Genomic DNA, 23274 nt, shown 5'->3' on the forward strand with positions numbered 1-23274 from the left:
ACACACACACACACACACACACATATGTATTTCAGGCCCTAGTTATTAACAGCATTTGCATATAAACACAATACAGAGAAAGGCACAAACGCTGTGTTTACAGGGCAGGGTGCTTTTCAATTTCATTTACCCATCATCTGAGGGCCCTTGATGAATTTGGGCTGGGGTAGGTTCAGTGACTGTCAGGGTAGGTGGAAATTCTGGCGTTGATGTTTTGATGTGCGGGTGTAAATGTTCATGTAGACAGTACGCTTGTGGCATCATTGGGAACGCAGTCACGTCATGGTGGAAACCTCTTCAAATGTCTGTTTTCAGAAATGCTCTATTCTTGGTACGGATTCTTTTTGAAAAGCTGTAGCTCATATATTGCCACCTTTTCTTTGAAGGAACAGATTGCGTTGTGACTATTTAAAAGAAAAAAGGTAGATGACACACTGCTGCAGTCATGTGTCATTAAAAACGAAAAAATATCTCCAGATTTGGAACCTTTCACAAAAGAAAATATGTACCTTCTCCTTAAATTCTCTGACTCTTTGAAGTACTAAGTCATGAAATGACCGGTAAACCTCCAAGTCACACAAAACATATTCATGGTCATTTTCCACATCACTGCGAAATATTGTAAAGCTTTCATTATTTTAAGGGTCTTGAGTTATTTTGTTTTGTTTGTTTGTTTGTTTGTTTTAATTGACCACAACTGGAATACCCTGAAACTTGCAAACTCCAACATGCCTAAGATGCTTAAAGTAGACTTGTGGTGAGGGCCCACCATCACCCCCCACGTCACAGGGCGCCTCCTCCTCAGTCAGGATGCCACGGCTGCTGACATACAAGCCAGCATGAACACCAGGGTCTGTCCAAGTACTAAGTATCAGTAAAGCTGGGAGGGTATGGTAGCTCATGCCAGTAGTCCCAGCACTTTGGGAGGCTGAGGCAGGAGGATCGATCATTTGAGCTCAGGAGTTTGAGACCAGCCTGGGCAACATAGTGAGACCAGTCTCTCTACAAAAAAAAAAAAAAAAAAAGCCAGGTGTGGTGGTGTATACCTGTAGTCCCAGCACTTTGGAAGGCTGAGGCAGGAGGATCATTTGAGCTCAGGAGTTTGAGACCAGCCTGGGCAACATAGTGAGACCCGTCTCTACAAAAAAAAAAAAAAAAAAGCCAGGTGTGGTGGTGCATACCTGTAGTCCCAGCACTTTGGGAGGCTGAGGCAGGAGGATCATTTGAGCTCAGGAGTTTGAGACCAGCCTGGGCAACATAGTGAGACCAGTCTCTACAAAAAAAAAAAAAAAAAAAAAAAAAAGCCAGGTGTGGTGGTGCATACCTGTAGTCCCAGCTACTTAGGAGGCTGAGGCAGGAGGATCACACCACTGCATTCCAGCCAGCCTGGATAACAGTGTGTGACTGAGACCCTGTCCCTACAGGAAACAAACAGACAGAAGTATCAGTGAAGCCATTTTTTTCGCATTTTTAAAGAAAAATACTTACAAGTAGATTTTCTCATCACTTTTTCACTGCTGCAGGTTGTCTAGCCCACCCCACTTGGAGACCACTGGGAAGGGGCGAGGACCATAACCTATAAATGTGCCTGCATATATATATATATATATATATGGACCGGGCACAGTGGCTTATACCTGTAATTCCAGCGCTTTGGGAGGCAGAGGCGGGCAGATCACTTGAGGTCAGGAGTTCAAGACCAGCCTGTCCAACACTGTGAAACCCCGTCTCTACTAAAAATACAAAAATTAGCTGGGCGTGGTGGCGGGTGTCTGTAATCCCAGCTACTCAGAAGGCTGAGGAAGGAGAATCTCTTGAACTCAGGAGACGGAGGTTGCAGTGAGCTGAGATCACACCATTGCACTCCAGCCTGGGCAACAAGAGTGAAACTCTGTCTCAAAAAAAAAAAAAACCAGAAAATAATATTTAAGTCGGGCACAGTGGTGTTTCACACTTGTGATCCTAGCACTTTGGGAGGCTGAGGCAGGTGGATCATTTGAGGTCAGGAGTTCAAGACCAGCCAGGCCAACATGGCAAAACTCCCATCTCTACTAAAACTACAAAAAATTAGCTGGGTGTGGTGGCGGGTGCCTGTACTCTTCAGCTACTTGGGAGGCTGAGGCAGGAGAATCACTTGAACCTGGGGCCTGGAGGTTACAGTGAGCCAAGATCAGGCTGCACTCTAGCCTGAGTGATAGAGTGAGACTCCGTCTCAAAAAAAAAAAAAAAAAAAAAAGACTGGTGTTTGGGGATTTCATCCACAGGATCCATTGAATTAGACATTTTCAAATATTTACTGTGCACCCCTCCCTCAAAAAAGATCATGTCCTGGATAAAGGATTAAACAAAACCAGTCACCCTCACCCAGCGTCACTGCCCGTTGGGACACACCCCAAGCTCCCTTCTTGGTGCAGTGTCTGGCGCCTTGATGACGTGGGCCCAGGGTCTGCTGCCTTTCCTGGCTCATTCTCTGCACTGCTAGTCGGAATGACTCGCTGCTCCCCATACCCAGTCTGTCTCCAGGATCCTTAATGTCCTTCCTGTCCTAACTAATGAGTCATTCGAGACTGGCCTCCCAGGTCACCTCCCCACTGTCACCCTCCCGGGCCGTCTCCCTGTCTTGCTTGCTCACTGTCTCACACGCGATTAACTCTTATCTTCTTCTGAATCTTGCCATACTTTATTTAGTATCAGTCACAGCAATTACAGTGCATGCAAGTGTTCGGGGACTGCAAACTCCTTGCATTAAGAATGTTATCATCAGCCAGGCGTGGTGGCTCATGCCTGTAATCCCAGCACGCACTTTGGGAGGCCGAGGCGGGTGGATCACAAGGTCAAGAGTTCGAGACCAGCCTGACCAGCATGGTGAAACCCCGTCTCTACTAAAAATACAAAAAATTGGCCCGTCATGGTGGCACACGCATGTAATCCCAGCTACTCGGGAGGCTGAGGCAGGAGAATCGCTTGAACCCAGGAGGTGGGGACTGCAGTGAGCCGAGATTGCACCACTTTACTCCAGCCTGGGCAATAGAGCGAGACTCTGTTTCACGAAAAAAAGAATGTTATTTTCATTTCCAAATCCTTAGTACCTTGTACAAGTGCGCATCAGACAGCAAAAACGTTGCAATTGTTGAATGAACAAATGCTTTTTTGTCTTGTATACCCTAAAAGAACAGGGATTCTACCGGCCTACATTAACTGACTGTCCTCCGTGCCTCAGTGCCATACACGCAGACCTTTGATGCTGGCTGGCTGTGGCAGACTCCTGGTGGCAATATGGGGTTGTTGGGTCCTCCCTCTGAACGAAAAGCACCAGATGTGACCAGCACCACCCACAAGGGTGTCGCTGTGCTGCACACCTGTGGCAAAGTGAGCAGAGCCTTGGTTGGCGGCCTTCTTTGTGCATCTTGGGGTGGTCCATCTGTGGCTTTATCAAGACCCCCTTCTTCCCATGAGTGGATTTCTCTGTGCCTTTGTGGACAGGCTTCCATGGAAGGAGGTGTACCCGAGCTCAGAACACAACAGGAACACGTGGCGTAATGGGTCTTGTGCCCCTCACGTGGGCCTGTCCCTTCTGTTCACGGGTCTCAAGACCTGTCATCCTCAGCGACCTTTGCTCCATATATGCAGATATAAAAACTTTTGAAAGGGCACATAAGGACCAGGTACCATGGCTCATATGTATAGTCCCAGTACTTTGGGAGGCCAAGACGGGAAGATTGCTTCAGGCCAGGAGTTCCAGACCAGCCTGGGCAACATAGCAAGACTCCATCTCTGCAAAAAATATAATAAGTAGCCAGGTGTGGTGGCAGGTGCCTGTGGTCCCAGCTGCTCAGGGAGCTGAGGCAATACGATCACTTGGGCCCAGGATCACCAGGCTGCAATGACCCCTGGTCGCGCCACGGCACTCCAACCTGGGTGACAAAGCAAGACCATGTCTCAAAAAAAAAGGGCACATAGGAATTAGGTGGCAAATTCAAGCCCATGGTGCACACAAAAATACCCACAAATCACAAATAAAGAAATGGAGGAGTTTGGGATTTCTCCAGTTTGCTGCTGAGTAGTAGCCGCCTGAAGAGCCACAGTGCTCTTTAACTGGCACAGCCCATGGCTCTTGAGCTGACGACAGTTACTGGAAAGACCATTTGTAGAAGAATTTGTGCCATCAAGAGAGTTCTCAGAAATGAGCAGCCTGCAGTATGCGCTCACTCTGCACCAAGTCAGTTGCTTACCTAAAAGACAAACATTGAGATACTCAATGACGTGTGTGATATTTAATATTTTAACAGTAAGCAAACCTTTTATAGAGGGAGGAAACGGTTTGCCTTCCCCTTCCCGGCTGTGTCCCCAGGAGTAGTGAAGAGAGCCTCTTCAAAGGGAAGTTCTTGAAGCTCTGCTCTTGTCCCCTTGCTGGGCGGAGGTGGCAGCTGTAGGAGTGGCTGGAGTCCTGAGTGTTTAAGTTGGAGTAGCTGATTGGGGCCCAGCCGGGGCCGGTCCTGGGCCTCAGTCATCAGCACTTCTGGGGACTCTGCCGCCTCGGGGTCAAGTGCAGAAGGAATATTAACTTCCTTCTTTTGTGTACATTTGCTTTTGTAACAAAAAACTTTCCAGATTTTGTAATTATAGGATCTCTTCCTTTAAATTCCTTTTGCTCAAACAGAACAGATGCAAGCATAGGGTTCAGTGAGACTTTAGGTAAAGCCTTGCACATACCAAGCAACAAGCTGGGTGCTATGGGGGCACAGAGATAAAACCTCGGCCAGGCATGATGGCTCACGCCTTTAATCCCCACACTTTGGGAGACCGAGGCAGGCGGATCACTTGAGGTCAGGAGTTTGAGACCAGCTTAGCCAACATGGCGAAACCTCGTCTCTATTAAAAATACAAAAAATTGGCCGGGCGCGGTGGCTCAAGCCTGTAATCCCAGCACTTTGGGAGGCCGAGACGGGCGGATCACGAGCTCAGGAGATCAAGACCATCCTGGCTAACACGGTGAAACCCCGTCTCTACTAAAAAAATACAAAAATTAGCCGGGCGAGGTGGCGGGCGCCTGTAGTCCCAGCTACTGTGGAGGCTGAGGCAGGAGAATGGTGTAAACCTGGGAGGCGGAGCTTGCAGTGAGCTGAGATCCGGCCACTGCACTCCAGCCCGGGCGACAGAGCGAGACTCCGTCTCAAAAAAAAAAAAAAACAAAAAAAAAAACCAAAAAATTAACCAGGCGTGGTGGCGTATGCCTGTAGCTGTTTGGAAGGCTGAGATGGGAGGATCACTTGAACCTGGGAGGTGGAGGTTTTAGTGAGCCGAGATCATGCCCAGCCTGGGCGACAGAGCGAGACTCTGTCTCAGAAAAAAGAAACGAAAAGAAAAGAAAACTTTTATTGAGGTGGTGGGGCTTAGGGGTCTTTTTTACCTTTCAATTTCTGATGTTATGTTCTAGGAGTGATATGCAAAACTTGTATGAAGTTGGAAGTTGTTCTGTGTTTTTAGGACCCACAGGATGTGGTAGTGTAGTAGTTAGAAGACAGACTTGCAAGTTAAAACTAGCCAACGTTCAAATCCTGATTTTGCAGCTTCTTGTTGTGTGATTTTGGGCCAGGCGTTTCCTCCTTGTTTCTTCCTCTGCAAAAGGGTGATGCTGCCAGAAGCCAGGAGAGGATGAGGAGGCTGTAGAAGCAGAGTGCTTACAAGTAGAAAAGCAGGGCTTCTGGCCAGGCATGGTGGCTCACGCCTGTCATCCCAACACTGTGGGAGGCCAAGGTCGGCGGATCACTTGAGGTCAGGAGTTTGAGACTAGCCTAGCTAACATGGTGAAGGCCCGTCTCTACTAAAGTTAGCTGGATGTGGTGGCAGGTGCTTGTAATCCCAGCTACTTGGGAGGCTGAGGTAGGAGAATCGCTTGAACCTGGGAGGTGGAGGTTGTAGTGAGTTGAGATGGCACCACTGCACTCCAGCCTGGGCAACAAGAGTGAAACTCTGTCTCAAAAAAAAAAAAAAAAAAAAAAAAAAAAGTAGAGCTTATATTCTTTTTTACAAATTTTTTTTTGAGACAGAGTCATCTTGGAGTTGATGACTCTGAGTGAGCACCATCTCGGCTCACGGCTCACTGCAACCTCTGCTTCCCGGGTTCAAACGATCCTCCCACCTCAGCCTCCTGAGTAGCTGGGACAGGTGCCCATCACCATGTCCGGCTAATTTTTGTATTTTTAGTAGAGATGGGGTTTTGCCATGTTGGCTAGGCTGGTCTCAAACTCCTGACCTCAGGTGGTCCATCCAACTCAGTCTCCCAAAGTGCTGGAATTGTTCAGGCGTGAGCCACTGTGCCCGGCCAGGCGTTTATTTTCTAAATCCAAAATTTTTTGTTATCATATCTGCTCAGTTTTAAGTAACATACTTAAAGTCTATTTTGCTCTTCTATTTTCTACTTTGGTAAGAGGTGTTTTATAATTATTTTCCAAGTTACACTCAAAATACCCTCCATCTGTCCAAAGGTGCCGGAGAGTCATGCCCGTGAGCCCTGGGCCCCTCCTGATGTCCTGCGAGGCCGCGGTGTTCCCAAACCTCAGGGCTGCCCTGCCCCACTCCAGAGGCTCTCAGGCCCCACCCCGGAGCCCTCTGTGTGGAGCCACCTCCTCCTGGCCAGTTCCCCTGTAGTCCTGAAGGGAGACCTGCTGTGCGGAGCCTCTCCTGGGACCCAGGTCAGTTCCCCTGTACTGCCCTGCAGCCTGTGTGGGAAGGTGGGTGGTCTGTCTGTCTGACCTTCTCTCCCAGCCCTGGGACTGGAGAGGACAAGATTAAGCATAGGGATCTTTCCTTTCTTGACCAGACTTCCAGTAAGGGAAGTTGTCTGTTCCTCTAACCAGAGGACTTCTTTGAACCGTGACTGTTTTATATTCCTCTCTTGGTAGAGGCAGAACGTTCATCTCAGCCAAGCCCATGCCCATCTGGAATGTACTTCCCTGGGATGACGGCCCCAAACGGAGGCACTGGCCTTCTCTTTTTGGCTAAACCACTTCTAGAAACCTTTTATAAACCACGGGACTTAACGTGTATCTTTAAGTCACTGCTGTTTTATTCATCATCAGCAACTGATGATGATGAATGGGTCTTTGAGATGGGTCTTCTACCTTATTAATTTTCAAATATTGGGATCATTTATTAAATTGCCACTTATTAGCACTTCATACTATTTTAGTTTTAATTTCTTCACTTTTTAACAATACGATTCATTAAAAGTCATATTTTAAATTAATTCTTAACTGTTTGCAGTTGTGTTTCATGTAAATATTTATTGACTGCCTTTTAAAGCATAAATTTTGGATATGATTAGATATCAACAGCCACATCCTTAAAAAAAAAAAAAAAAAGCAAGAGTTTTAATTTAAAAAGAGCCTTCATAGAAATGATTTTCAATGGACTAAAGCAAACCAAAAGTAAAATGGGTCATTTACAAAAACCAAACAACCCCTTTCCCCATGAGCTGGAGTCTCCCGAGTCAATGTCGGGGAGCGCTAGCTCATGGTGATGTAGGAACGACTGACTAATTGTTTGCCTTTCTATCCCGTGCCATCTTAACCTGGCTGATGGATGACGTTGGGTTTGGATCAGCCATGAGCGTAGAGGTGAGCAACTGAACTTGAAATCCTCCACTGTGAGTCAAGGAGGCTTTTCTGCACATGAAGGACGCTGAGCAGGAAGGACTCCTCTCTGCCTGTAGTTGTAGCGTGTGGACCAGCACCAGGGGCTCTCTAGACCACCTCTCCTCCATCGCCTTCCCTGCCTCTCCAGGACAGAGCAGCCACGTCTGCACACCTCATCCTCTGTACGCTCAGCTTCCAGAGCACGTTTCTCTTATTTCCTGGGTGTTGCAACGCCTACCTGAACTTATTCAGACCACCTACTTCTCTAGCAGGTTAGCACCTCATGAACTCAACTCTGGGTCCAGTGTCTCTGTTCCTTTATTTTATTTTATTTTATTTTATTTGTGTAGAGATAGGGTCTTGCTATGTTGCCCAGGCTGGTCTCGAACTCCTGGGCTTAAAGGATCCTCCTGCCTCGGCCTCTCAAAGTGCTGGAATTACAAGCATGAGCCACTACATCTAGCTTCTGTTTCTGATATTTGAAATTTAGTAAGACAGATTTTACTTAAATTGAGGGAATACCTTTACAGATCTAAGCTCTCGTTTCTGCTGTCACTTGAATTTGATCATCTTTTGGCAGATTTTTTCCCCGTTATATGTGCCAGACTTAAATATCATGTTCCTATATAATATAGGATAGATTATTTTTTGGATGAATTTTCGTTGGATAAGTGGTAAAGACGAAAATGGCAGCTGGGCACAGTGGCTCACGCCTACAATCCCAGCACTTTGGGAGGCTGAGATGGGCAGATCTTTTGAGGTCAGGAGTTCAAAATCAGCCTGACCAACATGGTGAAACCGAATCTCTACCAAAAATATATAAATGAGTCAGGCATGGTGGCAGGCACCTGCAATCCCAATTACTCAGGAGGCTGAGGCAGGAGAATCGCTTGAATTCAGGAGGCAGAGGTTCCAGTGAGCCAAGATCACGCCGCTGCACTCCAGCCTGGGTGACAGAGCAAGACTGTCTCAGAAAAAAAAGAAAAAGAAAATGGCTAGTCTTTTGCTGCGAGGCTCTGATGCCAGTACCTGTAATAACAACAGGAAAAAACAGTGTTTAGGGCCAAGGAGAGGGTGTGAGTGATGGCCCCACCAGCATGTCTGTCTACCCAGGCCTGCTCCAGGGCAGCAAGGCCAGTGGCGGCCCCAATTCCAAGCCCCTCTTTTCGCCTTCCCTCCACAGCTCTCTTGAAGCCTTAGAAATGACCCAGGAGACTATGTTGAGTTTTTTTTTTTTTTTTTTTTGAGGCAAAGTCTTGCTCTGTCGCCCAGGTTCGAGTGCAGTGGTGCGATCTCGGCTCACTGCAAGCTCCGCCTGCCAGGTTCATGCCATTCTCCTGCCTTAGCCTCCTGAGTAGCTGGGACTACAGGCGCCCGCCACCACACCTGGCTAATTTTTTGTATTTTTAGTAGAGACGGGGTTTCACCATGTTAGCCAGAATGGACTCGATCTCCTGACTTCGTGATCCGCCCGCCTCGGCCTCCCAAAGTGCTGGGATTACAGGCGTGAGCCACCGCACCCGGCTGAGTTTTCTTTTATGAGTTCAGTGTCGGTTAAGAATAAAGGGCGTGGAATTCTAAAAGCCTAGGCCGGGCGCGGTGGCTCAAGCCTGTAATCCCAGCACTTTGGGAGGCCGAGGCGGGCGGATCACGAGGTCAGGAGATCGAGACCATCCTGGCTAACACGGTGAAACCCCGTCTCTACTAAAAAATACAAAAAACTAGCCGGGCGAAGTGGCAGGCGCCTGTAGTCCCAGCTACTCGGGAGGCTGAGGCAGGAGAAAGGCGTAAACCCGGGAGGCGGAGCTTGCAGTGAGCTGAGATCCGGCCACTGCACTCCAGCCTGGGCGACAGCGAGACTCGGTCTCAAAAAAAAAAAAAAAAAAAAAAGAATAAAGGGCGTGGAATTCTAAAAGCCTGAATATTTTGCTAATAAATAGCAAATCCATATTAACCACCGAGAACACCCCAGTAGCAATTATCAAATGATAAATAGCACTACAAGGATGAAGCTGGAGGATTGCTTGAGGCCAGGAGTTCGAGACCAGCATGGGAAATAGAGCAAGACCTGGTCTCTACTAAAAATTAAAAACATTAGCCAGGTGTGGTGGCATGCACCTGTAGTTCCAGCTACTCCAGAGGCTGAGGTGGGAGGATCACAAGCCTGGGAGTTTGAGGCTGCAGTGAGCTGTGATCACACCACAGCACTCCAACCTGGGCAACAAAGTAGGACCTTGCTCAAAAAAAACAAAACAATTTTAAAAACCACTACAGAAGTCACAATGCACATAAAAAGCATGTCATTGATCTTCCATTCAGCAAGGAACAAGTCAGGCTCCAAAAAGACTATGCTGTTTGCTTTTTTGGTGTCTGTTTGTTTGTGACAGAGTCTTACTCTGTTGCCCCCAGGATGGAGTGAGTGGCACAACCTTGGCTCACTGCAACTTCCGCCTCCCAAGTTCAAGCAATTCTCCTGCCTCAGCCTCCCAAGTAGCTGGGATTACAGGTGCCCACCACCACACCCAGCTAATTTTTGTATTTTAAGTAGAGGGGGTTTCACCATGTTGGCCGGGCTGGTGTCGAACTCCTGATTTCAAGTGATCCACCTGCCTCGGCCTCCCAAAGTGTTGGGATTACAGGCGTGAGCCACTGTGCCCAGCCAAAAAGACACTGATCTTTGGATATGCAGGGTAGAGCATTGAGGGTGGGCATGCCACAGGCCTTGTACCCTTCCCTTCAGGGATGTTTGGAGTTAAAGTGGCACAAAAGAAGGTGAGAGACGTGGAGGAAAAAGGGTCCGTGGCTTTTCCCCCACATCCCCACTCTCATTGCGCACCCATGCTCTCTGTCTTTGGTCTGTAACTAGCACTGGGCGTCCTTTCCAGCAAGACGATGGCTGTGCTCAGGCAGCTGGCGCTCCTCCTCTGGAAGAACTACACTCTGCAGGTGCGTCCAGACCCCGGAGGGAGGTCAGCTGTGTGCCCAGCCCAGAGGCTTCTGGACGCCCTTGAGGGAGGGGTTGTTTGCATGCCCCTGATTCTGCCTTGCAGCCCATCAGTGTGCCCTGTAATATCTCTTCCAGAAGCGGAAAGTCCTGGTGACGGTCCTGGAACTCTTCCTGCCATTGCTGTTTTCTGGGATCCTGATCTGGCTTCGCTTGAAGATTCAGTCGGAAAATGTGCCCAATGCCACTATCTACCCAGGCCAGTCCATCCAGGAACTGCCTCTGTTCTTCACCTTCCCTCCGCCGGGAGACACCTGGGAGCTCGCCTACATCCCTTCTCACAGTGACGCTGCCAAGACCGTCACCGAGACAGTGCGCAGGGCACTTGTGATCAACATGCGAGGTGAGACATGCCAAGGCTCTCAGTGCCAGACCTGGTGGTGTCTCCGCGGGGCTGGGCAGGCAGGGGTCAAGCCCAGGATCTGCGAAGCAGCTGGGTGAGGAGCTCACCCTGTCCAGACTTGGCCTCTATTTCCTCCCACATCACTACTTCAACCTGTAAAGGATCCTGCTTTCCCTTAAACCTCTACCTGCCTGCGATTAAATAGCACTTTGGGTCCGATAGCACTGTCTCAGTCCCCACCAAAGGGACCCTGGTGACATTTTAACCCGTGGAGCAGAACAGGTAAGAAAATGCACCTGCCTGCATTTGCCTCAGGCTCCTTTCTGTTCCCTCATTTTACAAAAGACATTATTGGTCTCCAGGACTCTATGAACGGAGTCCAATAAGATAGACAAGAAAAGTAGCAGATATTGCGACTTAAATACAACCTGGCAGAAAAAGGGAAAAAAGAAAGTGAGGTTTTTGCTTGCCTGATGGCATTAAGACGAGGAAGCCATCAAGCCCATCTAGCATCAAGTCTCCTCTCGGTGGCTGAGCCACCCAGGGAATCCCTCACCTTCTCTGTGGCCATGCCTCATTGTACAATGGGACCAGGGCTGGCCGCCCACCTGTCCAGAGCTGTGAGGACCCCGGGTAGCAGCAGGTACAGCAGCCTTAGCAGTACCAGGCCCTGGAACTGCATCTGACAGTCAGCAGGGTGGACAGGACTTTACAGGGATGCCTGGGTGGACTTGAGCCAAGGAAAGCCCTTTTGTGACAAGGGCAGGGCACGGTTTGAGCGTGTGGCACCAAGAATCTTTTCTAGGACGTGGTTTCGGGGACGTGGTTTCGGGTGGGCAGCTCTGAAAACAGTGGTGAGAAAGCCTGAGAAGGGAACTCCCGCTGCGTATGCTGCTCACCGTTCCTAACCCCTTGCTATGGGGATGGAAGGTGTTGTCCATTTTCCCCTCCTTATTTGGGCGTTTACCTCCCAGGCTTGAATTCCACGTAGCAAATACTCAGAGGAAGTGCCTTGGTCCCTCATAAAATGACGATAGTAAAACCCTTTCTGAATTGTAAAAGAGTATCCGGATGATAGGAAAAACCTTTGAGACACTCTGAGTTAGTGTCCACTCCATTTCTAAAAACACACCATTCTGGTTTTGAGACAGAGAAGCCACCCTGGGCTGCAGAGCGCAGTGTAGGGTGGATGGTGGGTTTGCGCTACTGGGCCTTGCTGCAGGCGCTGCCCGGAGCCTCCAGCTCTGCTCTGAAAAACCGCGCCGGGAGAACCCCCTGCCTAGGGCCCTGACCCTGCCGTTCTGCCCTCCTTGATGGCAGCCTGTCCCTCTGCCAAAGATGAAAGCCACCTTGAGTCTCAGGAAGGGTTTACAAAGCCATAAAGGGTTTGCTGTCTTTCATCTGCCGGTGACCTGAACCACCCAGATTTTTCAAGGAGGAGGGTAGATTGGGCAACTGCAGCTCCTGTGCTTTCTCTCCACAGTGCGCAGCTTTCCCTCTGAGAAGGACTTTGAGGACTACATTAGGTATGACAACCGCTCGTCCAGCGTGCTGGCCGCCGTAGTCTTCGAGCACCCCTTCAACCACAGCAAGGAGCCCCTGCCGCTGGCGGTGAGACATGTGGCCGGGCCAAGCAGTTGCAGCCCATCAGCAAGGCCTCCGCTTCCTCCCGCGTCACTAGTTCAACCTGTAAAAGGCACTGCTTTCCCTTAAACCTCTGCCTGCCTGCGAGTAAATAGCAGTCTCTCCTTTGGGTCTGATAGCACCATCACAGTCCCTGCCAAGGGGACCCTGGTGACATTTTAACCCATGGGGCAGAACAGGTTAGAAAATGCACCTGCCTGTGGCCGCCCCAAGCTCCTTACTGTTCCCTCATTTTATGAAAGACATTACTGGTCTCCAGGCCTCTGTGGACAGAGTCTGATAAGATAGATAAGGAAAGTAGCAGATATTTAGGACTTAAATACGATCTGGCAGAAAAAAGGAAAGAAAGAAAGTGAGGTTTTTGCTTGCCTGATGACATTAAAATTAGGAAGCCATCAAGTCCATCTAGCATTGTGGTTGGTGGCCCTCCAGGGATCCTGAATGCTTGGTGGCACTTCATATTGGAATTAAGAGAGGAATGGCCAAGAACCACCCCCCAAAAGGGGCCCCTGTGTGGCTCCCTGCTCCTGCTGGGACAGGGACCACTCAGTGTGACATTCTGGGGCCCACTGGAGATTCTCAGAGGTGGGGGAGTGGTGAGTTCTCGGCCGTGACAGCCTTGGTGGTGACAGCCCCCCAAGCACTCTCCCACTCCACCTTGTTGTTTGCCCCTCTGTCTGGATCTCTCAGAACAGCTGGTTTTCTCTTTGTTTCCACAGGTGAAATATCACCTACGGTTCAGTTACACACGGAGAAATTATATGTGGACCCAAACAGGCTCCTTTTTCCTGAAAGAGACAGAAGGCTGGCACACTACTTCCCTTTTCCCGCTTTTCCCAAACCCAGGGCCAAGGGAACCTACATCCCCTGATGGTGGAGAACCTGGTGAGAAGCTCGGTTCGGGTTCGTGTTACCAGCCTGGGCTGTTGACTAGTGACAGTTACATGGCAGCAGCCCCACCCTTCTAAAGTATTTCTTGAAGAAATATTTTCAGGAACATTTACTCTTGTTTATAGGAAAAGTAAAACATCCAGCATAACTGGTTTCTAAAAGACTAAAATAATCCTTGAAGATAGCAAAGGCCCTCTCCCTATATCCTGGAAGACGTGCTCTTGGAAGACATGCTCTTGAATGAAACATTTGTATTTTGGCTTTCTTTTTTTTTTTTTGAGATGGAGTCTCTCTCTGTCGCCCCACCTCCCGAGTTCACGCCATTCTCCTGCCTCAGCCTCCCGAGTAACTTGAACTACAGGCGCACGCCACCACGCCCGGCTAATTTTTTGTATTTTTAGTAGAGATGGGGTTTCACTGTGCTAACCAGGATGGTCTCAATCTCCTGACCTTGTGATCCACCCACCTCGGCCTCCCAGAGTGCTGGGATTACAGGCGTGAGCCACTGCACCTGGACTATTCTTTTTTTTTTTTTTTTAAGACAAAATCTTGCTCTGTCGCTAGGCTGGAGTGCAGTGGCGCAGCCTCGGCTCACTGCAGCCTCTGCGTCCTGGGTTCAAGCAATTCTCCTGCCTCAGCCTCCCGAGTAGCTGGGATTACAGGCACACACCACCACACCCAGCTAATTTTTGTATTTTTAGTAGAGATGGGGTTTCACCATGTTGACCAGGATGGTCTCGATTTCTTGATCTCATGATCCACCCACCTCGGCCTCCCCAAGTTCTGAGATTACAGGCGTGAGCCACTGCGCCCAGCTGTATTTGAGCTTTTAAAAGCTTCAGTTTGAGTCCTTGGGGCTTGGTTTACATTTTCCTTTTCTTCCTGACCTTCTCTGTGTGCAGACTTACTGGCATTTTTAGCTCCGTGGTCCTTGTGCACCTGATCCATGGCTTCACGGAATTAGTGTGGTGTTCACAGAAGCCAGATCTTGGTTACTCTGATGCCCTATCAGTGTGTGTCTTCATGTGGATGTGGCAAGCGGTTGGAATATGTGCCTCCTCTGAAGCACGGTCTTGTCTTGGAACTGAACTAGGGACAGCCAAGAAGTGACTTGGACGCAGGACTAGGCTTAGCTGTCAGGCCAGGCAAGACCCCACTACAGGTTCTGGGTGGAAGTCCAGGATGTTCTGGAGAATGCCGTATTTCACAGGTCTGGCAGGAGACAGAACTCATGGAAGTTTGCCATGGAAGTCACAGCAATGTCCCGTCCCTCCATGAGGCTTGACTCTGAGACACAAGCACCAGGCAGGCAGGAGGCAGCATGCTTGCAGCCAGCGCTTAGCGATGTTCCTTACTGGTGCCAGGGCTGCCACCAGGCTAATGCTTTAGGGCAAGATTTTACATCTAGAAAAGGAACTAAGATGAACAAGACCTGGTATGGGGTGTGCGAGGCCCCAGAGCAAGGCCTTTGACAGGTCACCCAGTCTGAGGCTCAGGAGAAGCTATGTCCGGCTGTCACACATGATGCTTGCTGCCTGCAGCAGGGGACTGCAGTGGGGGACACTGGCTGCTGAGACCAGGGACTGGGCAGGAGTTCATCAGCTCCCTCCTGTTTTTGGGGAACAATTCCCTAAGCTTGGAAGCAAGAGAAAAGCAATCTCAAAGGAAAAGACTGACAGATTTCAGCATGTACAAACTGAAAATTTGCCCAACATGAAAAGGCCTAATGTGATTTAAAAAAAAAAAAAAAAAAAGCACGTAGCAGACTGGGGAAAACCTTTGTGGCAAATGACACAGAGCAAATATCTTTTGTTAGAAAAAAGTTTTGTTACTAAGAATAGTCAGTTAGTCCTCAGCAAGACAGAGAACCTGAGGGGGAAGAAAAGTTGGCTGGAAAAACCAGCTCCTAGGAAAGCCCCAGGAGATAGAACGTGTGTGAGACTGGCATGGCGCAGGGACTGGTCAATTGTAGCCCCAGTTTTGCCTCCAGGTGTCCATGCCTTACACCTACTAATACGCCTGATGACAATTCAGCCCTCACGGCTGGGCACAGTGGCTCATACCTGTCATCCCAGCATTGGGAAGCTGAGGCAGGTGGATCACCTGAGATGAGAAGTTTGAGACCAGCCTGGCTGGCCAACATAGTGAAACCCCGTCTCTACTAAAAATACAAAAAAAAAAAAAAGAAAAGAAAAGCCAGGCATGGTGGCATGCACCTATAATCCCAGCTACTTAGGAGGCTGAGGCAGAAGAATTGCTTGAACCCAGGAGACAGAGGTTGCAGTGAGCTGAGATCGTGCCACTACACTCCAGCCTGAGTGAGAAAGCGAGACTCTGTCTCAAAAAAAAAACAAAAGGCCAGGCATGGTGGCTCACGCCTGTAATCCTAGCACGTTGGGAGGCTGAGGTGGGTGGTTCATGAGGTCAGGAGATTGAGCCATCCTAGCTAACATGGTGAAACCCTGTCTCTAATAAAAATACAAAAAATTAGCTGAGTGTGGTGGCGGGTGCCTGTAGTTGCAGCTACTTGGGAGACTAAGGCAGGAGAATCGCTTTAACCTGGGAGGTCGAGGTTGTAGTGAGCCAAGATCGTGCCACTGCATTCCATCCTGGGCCACAGAGCAAGACTCCATCTCGGAAAAAAAAAAAAAGTGATCATGTATGTGATTTTTTTGTGTGTTGCGTTAGTTACAAAGTGGAAGTGACAATCACATCACTCTTCTCATTTGCTGTCAGTATGTGGTGCGTTTCCTTCCTTCTCCCGTGGTACCACTGAGCCGCCACGGGGGGTCCTGAGCCGAAGTCACTCTGTTGCCCCAAGCATCCCTTCGCCTATGGACCCCATGCACATGGCCCTCCGCCCTCAAAGCAGCTCCTTGAGGTGGCTGGGCCATCTTCTGCTCCCGTACCCAGGGTACATCCGGGAAGGCTTCCTGGCTGTGCAGCATGCTGTGGACCGGGCCATCATGCAGTACCATGCCGATGCTGCCACACACCAGCTGTTCCAGAGACTGACGGTGACCATCAAGAGGTTCCCGTACCCGCCGTTCATTGCAGACCCCTTCCTCGTGGCCATCCAGTACCAGCTGCCCCTGCTGCTGCTGCTCAGCTTCACCTACACCGCGCTCACCATTGCCCGTGCTGTCGTGCAGGAGAAAGAAAGGAGGCTGAAGGTGACTGCCCGCATTGACTTCCCAACACTCTAGAAACCGTGCTGTCCTGGGGAGGCCATGTCCAAGGGCTTGGTGTTTTGGTATTATTTTTTCTTTTTTTGTTTTTGTTTTGTTTTTTTTGAGACAGAGTCTCACTCTGTCTCCCAGGCTGGAGTGCAGTGGCGCAATCTTGGCTCACTGCAAGCTCTGCCTCCCGGGTTCACGCCATTCTCCTGCCTCAGCCTCCTGAGTAGCTGGGACTACAGGCACCCACCACCATGCCCAGATAATTTTTTGTATTTTTAGTAGAGATGGGGTTTCACCGTGTTAGCCAGGATGGTCTCGATCTCCTGACCTCGTGATCCGCCCACCTCGGCCTCCCAAAGTGCTGGGATTACAGGCATGAGCCACCGCGCCTGGCCTACTATTATTTTTTCTTAGAGACAGGGTCTCGCTCTGCTACCCAGGCTCGAGAGCAGGGGTGCAAACACTGCTCACTGCAGCCTCAACCTCCCCTTGCTCAAGTGATCTTCCCACCTCCACCCGCCAAGTAGCTGGGACTACAGGTGTGCACCACCACAGCCAGCTCATTTTTCTTGTTGCAGAGGTGGAAGTCGTTCTATATTGCCAAGGCTGGTCTCAAACTCTTGGCCTCAAGAAATTCTCCCATTTCAGCCTCCCATCTCAGCCTGCCATAGTGCTGGGATTACAGGCATGAGCCGTTGCACCTGGCCAGGGCCTCGTTTTGAGACTGTCTGGTTGTTGATCTGGTGCCATAAATAACTTTAATGAAACTGTGCAGCATTGAGGGAGTCAGCAGTGGGCTATAAAATGATTCTGAAAAAAGTTGTGTGCACATAGACTTGTACAGATACACAGATCAAACAAATAGGGCAAAACGTGAAACTGAACCCAAGCAGTGGGAATGTGAGAGACCATCGTGCTCCTCTTCTCTCTGTTCCGGAGGTCAGAAATGATGCATGAGAAAGGGCTAACCCTGGCATTGGCACACACCTGTAATCCCAGCACTTTGGGAGGTTGAGACGGGCGGATCACTTTGAGGTCAGGAGTTCAAGACCAGCCCGGACAACATGGTGAAACCCCGTCTCTACTAAAAATACAAAAATTAGGCATGCATGGTAGCGTGCACCTGTAATCCCAGCTGCTCGGGAGGCTGAGGCATGAGAATCACTTGAACCCAGGAGGTGGAGGTTACAGTGAGCTGAGATCGTGCCACTGCACTCCAGCCTGGGCAGCAGAGCAAGACTCCAAGAAAGAAAGAGAGAAAGAGAGAGAGGAGAGAGAGAGAGAAAGAAAACAGAAAAAAGGAAGGAAGGAAGGAGAGAGAAAGCAAAGAAAAAGAAAAGAAAGGAAAAGAAAGAAAGAAAAATTAAATGAAAGAAAGAAGGAGGGAGGGAAGGAAGGAAGGAAGGAGCTGAATTTTTCACTTTATTTTTAATTAACTTCAGTTGAAACGGGGAAGGAGCTGAATTTTTCACTTTATTTTTAATTAACTTCAGTTGAAACGGCCACACCCGGCTGCTGGCTGCCATATTGGTCAGTGTGGCTGCCCCAGGACTCCCCAGGCACTTTTGGTCAATGGAGGAACTGGGTTTCCTCATCACCACTCCTGACTCCTTGGTGGGGCAGATGAGGAAGGAAGGTACGGTCAGAGCTATCCCATCACTGTGCCTCATCCTTCACTGCAGAGGTTCTGGGCCTCTCCTTTCAGAGTAGGGGAGGACAAGGGAATGAATGGCTATGGCATCCACAGCTATGGTCTGATCTGCTGTCACGTCTCATGGCCAAGGAGGCTGGTGTTGGTGTGGTTGGGAACTGGCGGGGTCTTTCGGCCCACCCCCAGAGGGGCTGGGCCCTGCCACCTGACGTAGGACCCAAGCTGCATCGCACAGCTTCGGGGGACAATCTCAAGTACCAAGAAAGACTGGAGAGCATGCGCTGGGAGCGTGGAATCGCTCCACAGAATAGAAGGCTGGCCGGGTGCAGTGGCTCATACCTGTAATCCCAGCACTTTGGGAGACTGAGGCAGGCAGATCACTTGAGCCCAGGAGTTTGAGCAAGATGAGCCTGGCCGACATAGTAAGACCCTGTCTCTACCAACAAATTTTTAAAAGGAACCGGGCATGGTGGCAGCCATCAGTAGTCCCAGCTACTCAGGAGGGTGAGATGGGAGGCTCGCTCGAGTCCAGGAGTTCGAGGCTGCAGTGATCTATGACTGTGCCACTGCACTCCAGCCTGGGTGACACAGCGAGACCCTGTCTCCAAAAAAAAAAAGAGGAAAGATAGGAGAGGGCAGTTTTATTTTCCACTTGAGGTTAAACGTTGTCGAATGCGGGGCTGCTGGGACAGTCAGATTCAGGCCTGCTGCCGTCCAGCCTGGCACATGCCGTCCTGGCGGGCAGTGGCGGGTCCCCAGCAGCGTGGCAGCTTCTCTCCCCAGGAGTACATGCGCATGATGGGGCTCAGCAGCTGGCTGCACTGGAGCGCCTGGTTCCTCTTGTTCTTCCTCTTCCTCCTCATGGCTGCTTCCTTCATGACCCTGCTCTTCTGTGTCAAGGTGAGCGTGGCTTCGGTGGGACTCTGGCGAGGACAGGGAGAGCCAGGATACCCCAGGAGGGCCCTCTTGGGAAGAACTCTGTGGTCAGTGACTTCAGAGAGAGTCTGTCCCTTGTCGGGGAGAGGAGCGGTGGATGTCCCACTCCTCTTGGTGGAGCCAGGTCCCTGTGAGCAGGGATGGTCAGGAGTCCTCCTGGTCCACCTCTGCCGGCCTACCCTGCCTGACTCCTGCCTGCATCCTGCAGGTGAAGCCGGATGTAGCCGTGCTGTCCCGCAGCGACCCCTCCCTGGTGCTGGCCTTCCTGCTGTGCTTTGCCATCTCTACCATCTCCTTCAGCTTCATGGTCAGCACCTTCTTCAGCAAAGGTGAGTCCCAGTCATGGAGCAGAGTGGGGTTGCCAAGGGGCCAAAGGCCATCTGCATGGAAATAACCCAGAGGCTGTGATCGGAAGGGAGAGGGCCCTGGTGGACCTGCCCAGAGAGGAGTTGACCGGGGAAGGTCGGACTGGGAGGAAGAGAGTCAACGTAATTTAGAGAGAAGGAGAATTCAGAGAAGGCAGGTGTGTGGCTGGCCATGCTGAGTGCTGTCCAGCTGCCCAAAGGGACTGTGAGCTGAAAGTGAGGACAGTGAGCCCGGCTGTGCGCAGAGCCTTGCCATGTCAGTTACGCTGAAGGTAGTTTCTCGTGTCTGGATTGTGTGTGTGCACTTTGTTATCATTCTCCTTTGCTGCTTTCTTTTCCTTTCCTGCCTTCTGTTGAGGTGATAAAGTCTCTCGTGCCTTTTACCTCGGATGGTTCAGAGGCTATAAGTTGTGTTTACCTTTCTTTAGTGATCACCTTTAATGTTTCACTTAATTACTTAACTCTAAAATTCCAAAAAGTGAAGTTATTCAGTACGCCCAGCCTCCTCCCAGATAAAACTCCAACCTCACCACCACTCTAAGAGGTTCCCTTTTTTTTTTTTTTTGAGACTGCCTCTTATTCTGTTGCCCAGGCTAGAGTGCAGTGGCACAGACACAGCTCACTGCAGCCTTGAACTGCTGGGCTCAAGCTGTCTTCCGGCCTCAGCCTTCTGAGTAGCTCGGACCACCGGTACGTGCCACCACACCTCGCTTTTTTTTTTATTTTAGAGATGAGTTCTCACGCCTGTAATCCTAGCACTTTGGGAGGCCAAGGAGGGCGGATCATGAGGTCAGGAAATGGAGACCATCCTGGCTAACACAGTGAAACCCCATCTCTACTAAAAATACAAAAAATTAGCCAGGCATGGTGGCGGCACCTATAGTCCCAGCTACTCGGAAGTCTGAGGCAGGAGAATTGCGTGAGCCCGGGAGGTGGAGCTTGCAGTGAGCCAAGATCGCGCCACTGCACTCCAGCCTGGGAGACAGCGAGACTCCGTCTCAAATAAATAAATAAACAAACAAACAAATAAAATAAAAATGAGCCAGGTGTGTGTGGTGGCACAGCCTTGTGGTCCTAGCTACTTGGGAGGCTGAGATGGGAAGATTGCTTAAGCCCAGGAGGCAGATGTTGCAGTTAGCTGAGTTTGTACCACTGCATTCCAGCCTGGGTAACGAGAGAGACCCTGTCTCAAAAAAAAAAAAAAAAAAAAAAAAAACATAAATGGTTGTTTCCTATGTGCCATTCCTGTGCTTTGCCAACATATTTGATGTGCATGTGATTTTTGTGTACCCAGCCTCTTTAGAGTCACATCTTTGAGTAGTTCTTCTAGTAGGCATTGGTGAGTGGTCGATGCTTTTCACTTTGTACGTCCAAAGGTGTCTTTATTTTGCCCTCACTCCTGTATGGTATTTTAGCTGCCTGTGAAATTCTCCACAGATAGGTACTCTCCCTTGGCAATTTTATAATGTTATCTTATTGCCATCTGATACTCATTGTTAATGGGAAGTTTGTTGAAAGTCTAGGTGTGATTTTTCTTTATGAACATTTCGATCTGAGGGCTCATGTGTCTTTGGTTACAATTTCAATGAGATTTCTGGTAGTATCTCATCAGACTTTGCTCTGTGTGTGTGTGTGTGTGTGTGTGTGTGTGTGTGTGTGTAAAATCCATACAATTTACGGCCAGATGCCATGGCTCACGCCTGTAATCCCAGCACTTTGGGAGGCCGAGGCGGGTGAATCATGAGGTCAGAAGATCGAGACCATCCTGGCCAACATGGTGAAACCTCATCTCTCCAAAAAAAAAAAAAAAAAGCAAAAATTAGCCGGGCGTGATCGTGATGGCGGGCACCTGTAGTCCCAGCTACTCGGGAGGCTGAAGCAGGAGAATTGCTTGAACCCAGGAGGTGGAGGTTGCAGTGAGCCGAGATTGTGCCTCTGCACTCCAGCCTGGCAACAGAGCAAGACTCTGTCTCAAAAAAAAAAAAAAGAAAGAAAAGAAAAGAAAAAAAAAAAAGGCTGGGCGTGGTACTTCACACCTTTAATCCCAGCACTTTGGGAGGCCAAGGTGGGCAGATCATCTGAGGTCGGGAGTTCGAGACCAGCCTGACCAACATGGAGAAAGCCCGTCTCTACTAAAAATACAATATTAGCCCGGCATGATGGCGCATGCCGGTAATCCCAGCTGCTCGGGAGGCTGAGGCAGGAGAATTGCTTGAACCCGGGAGGCAGAGGTTGCTGTGAGCCAAGATCACGCCACTGCCCTCCAGCCTGGGCGACAAGAGCAGAACTTGGTATCAAAAAAAAAAAAAAAAAAATTACCACTGTGGCCGACGTAAGTATTCACATCGTTGTGCAGCCACCCCCATGTCCACCTCCGGAATAGTTTTCATGTTTCCCGACTGAAACTCAGTCCCTGTGAAACACTGACTCCGCCGCCCCCATTCCCTGGAAACCAGCCTCCTACTTCCTGTCCGTATGAGTTTGATGACTCTAGGGACTTCATGTAAGAGGAATCGTACAGTGTTTATTATATGCTGTGCCTGGCTTATTTCACTGAGCATAGCGTCCCCAAGGTTCCTCTGTGTTGTAGCCTGAATTCCCCTCGTTTTCAAGGCTAGATGATATTCCATAATGTAGATGGGCCACATTTTGTTTACTTGTTCATCTGTCGACAGACTCTTGGGTGTCCCTACTTTGTGGCTGTTATGAGTGTGCTGTGCTGGACACGGGTCCCTGCTTTTCATTCTTTGGGTGTACACCCAGAAGTGAAGTTGCTGAATCCTATGGCAATTCCGTGTTTAACTTTTGAGAAACTGCCAGACTGTCTTTCCTGCAGTGTCTGTACCTCTGCGTGTTCCCACCAGCAGCGCACAGGTTGCCAGTCTCCTGCATCCTCCTGAACACCTGTTGTTTTCTGATTGTTTTTTATAGTCACCATCCTAAAGGGTGTGAGGAGGTGTCTCTCAGTCTTTCACGTCTCTTAAGTACTTTTTTTTCTTTTTGTTTTGAGACGGAGTGTCGCTCTGTTGCCCAGGCTGAGTGTAGTGGCACAATTGGCTCACTGCAACCTCCGCCTCCCGGGTTCAAGCGATTCTCCTGCCTCAGCCTCCCAAGTAGCTGGGATTACAGGCTCCTGCCACCATGCCTGGCTAATTTTTGTATTTTTAGTAGAAACTGGGTTTTGCCATGTTGTCCAGGCTGGTCTCAAACTCCTGACCTCAAGTGATCCTCCCACCTCCGTCTCCCAGAGTGCTGGGATTATAGGTATGAGCCACCATGCCTGGCTTCTTAATTTCTTTTTCTTTTTGACTCTACTTTAACAACCCCCTTTCTTCTTCTTCTTCTTCTTTTTTTTTCTGACAGAGTCTCACTCTGTCGCGCAGGCTGGAATGTAGTGGCACAATCTTGGCTCACTGCAAACTCTGCTGCCTGAGTTCAAGCAATTCTCCTGCTTCAGTCTCCGAAGTAGCTGGGACTACAGGCACACACCACCATGCCCAACTAATTTTGTATTTTTAGTAAAAACGGGGTTTCACCATGTTGGCCAGGCTGGTCTTGATCTCCTGACCTCAGGTGATCCACCAGCCTCCGCCTCCCAAAGTGCTGGTATTACAGGCGGGAGCC

At 49.6% G+C, this 23274-nt stretch overlaps 1 protein-coding gene across 4 annotated transcripts in view; it reads left to right on the forward strand.

Moving 5' to 3' along the window:
• The window catches only part of ABCA3 (ATP binding cassette subfamily A member 3), a 64765-nt gene that overhangs the window by 4637 nt on the left and 36854 nt on the right, over window positions 1-23274 (forward strand). The window contains exons 2-10 of one of the 4 annotated variants that reach the window (XM_033236107.1): window positions 6489-6695; window positions 7606-7909; window positions 10504-10583; window positions 10720-10984; window positions 12468-12595; window positions 13348-13513; window positions 16433-16692; window positions 19133-19249; window positions 19494-19614. In XM_033236107.1, the coding sequence (XP_033091998.1) occupies window positions 10530-10583; window positions 10720-10984; window positions 12468-12595; window positions 13348-13513; window positions 16433-16692; window positions 19133-19249; window positions 19494-19614 (1111 nt within the window). In that variant the 5' untranslated portion in view covers window positions 6489-6695; window positions 7606-7909; window positions 10504-10529. Of the gene's footprint in view, window positions 1-6488; window positions 6696-7605; window positions 7910-10118; window positions 10162-10501; window positions 10584-10719; window positions 10985-12467; window positions 12596-13347; window positions 13514-16432; window positions 16693-19132; window positions 19250-19493; window positions 19615-23274 lie in introns of those variants that run through there. The other 3 variants (XM_033236110.1, XM_033236108.1, XM_033236109.1) reach the window with 3 other exon arrangements.

The sequence above is a fragment of the Trachypithecus francoisi genome, unplaced genomic scaffold (assembly GCF_009764315.1).
Source record: "Trachypithecus francoisi isolate TF-2019V2 unplaced genomic scaffold, Tfra_2.0 Lachesis_group15, whole genome shotgun sequence".
NCBI classification, from domain to species: Eukaryota; Metazoa; Chordata; class Mammalia; order Primates; family Cercopithecidae; genus Trachypithecus; species Trachypithecus francoisi.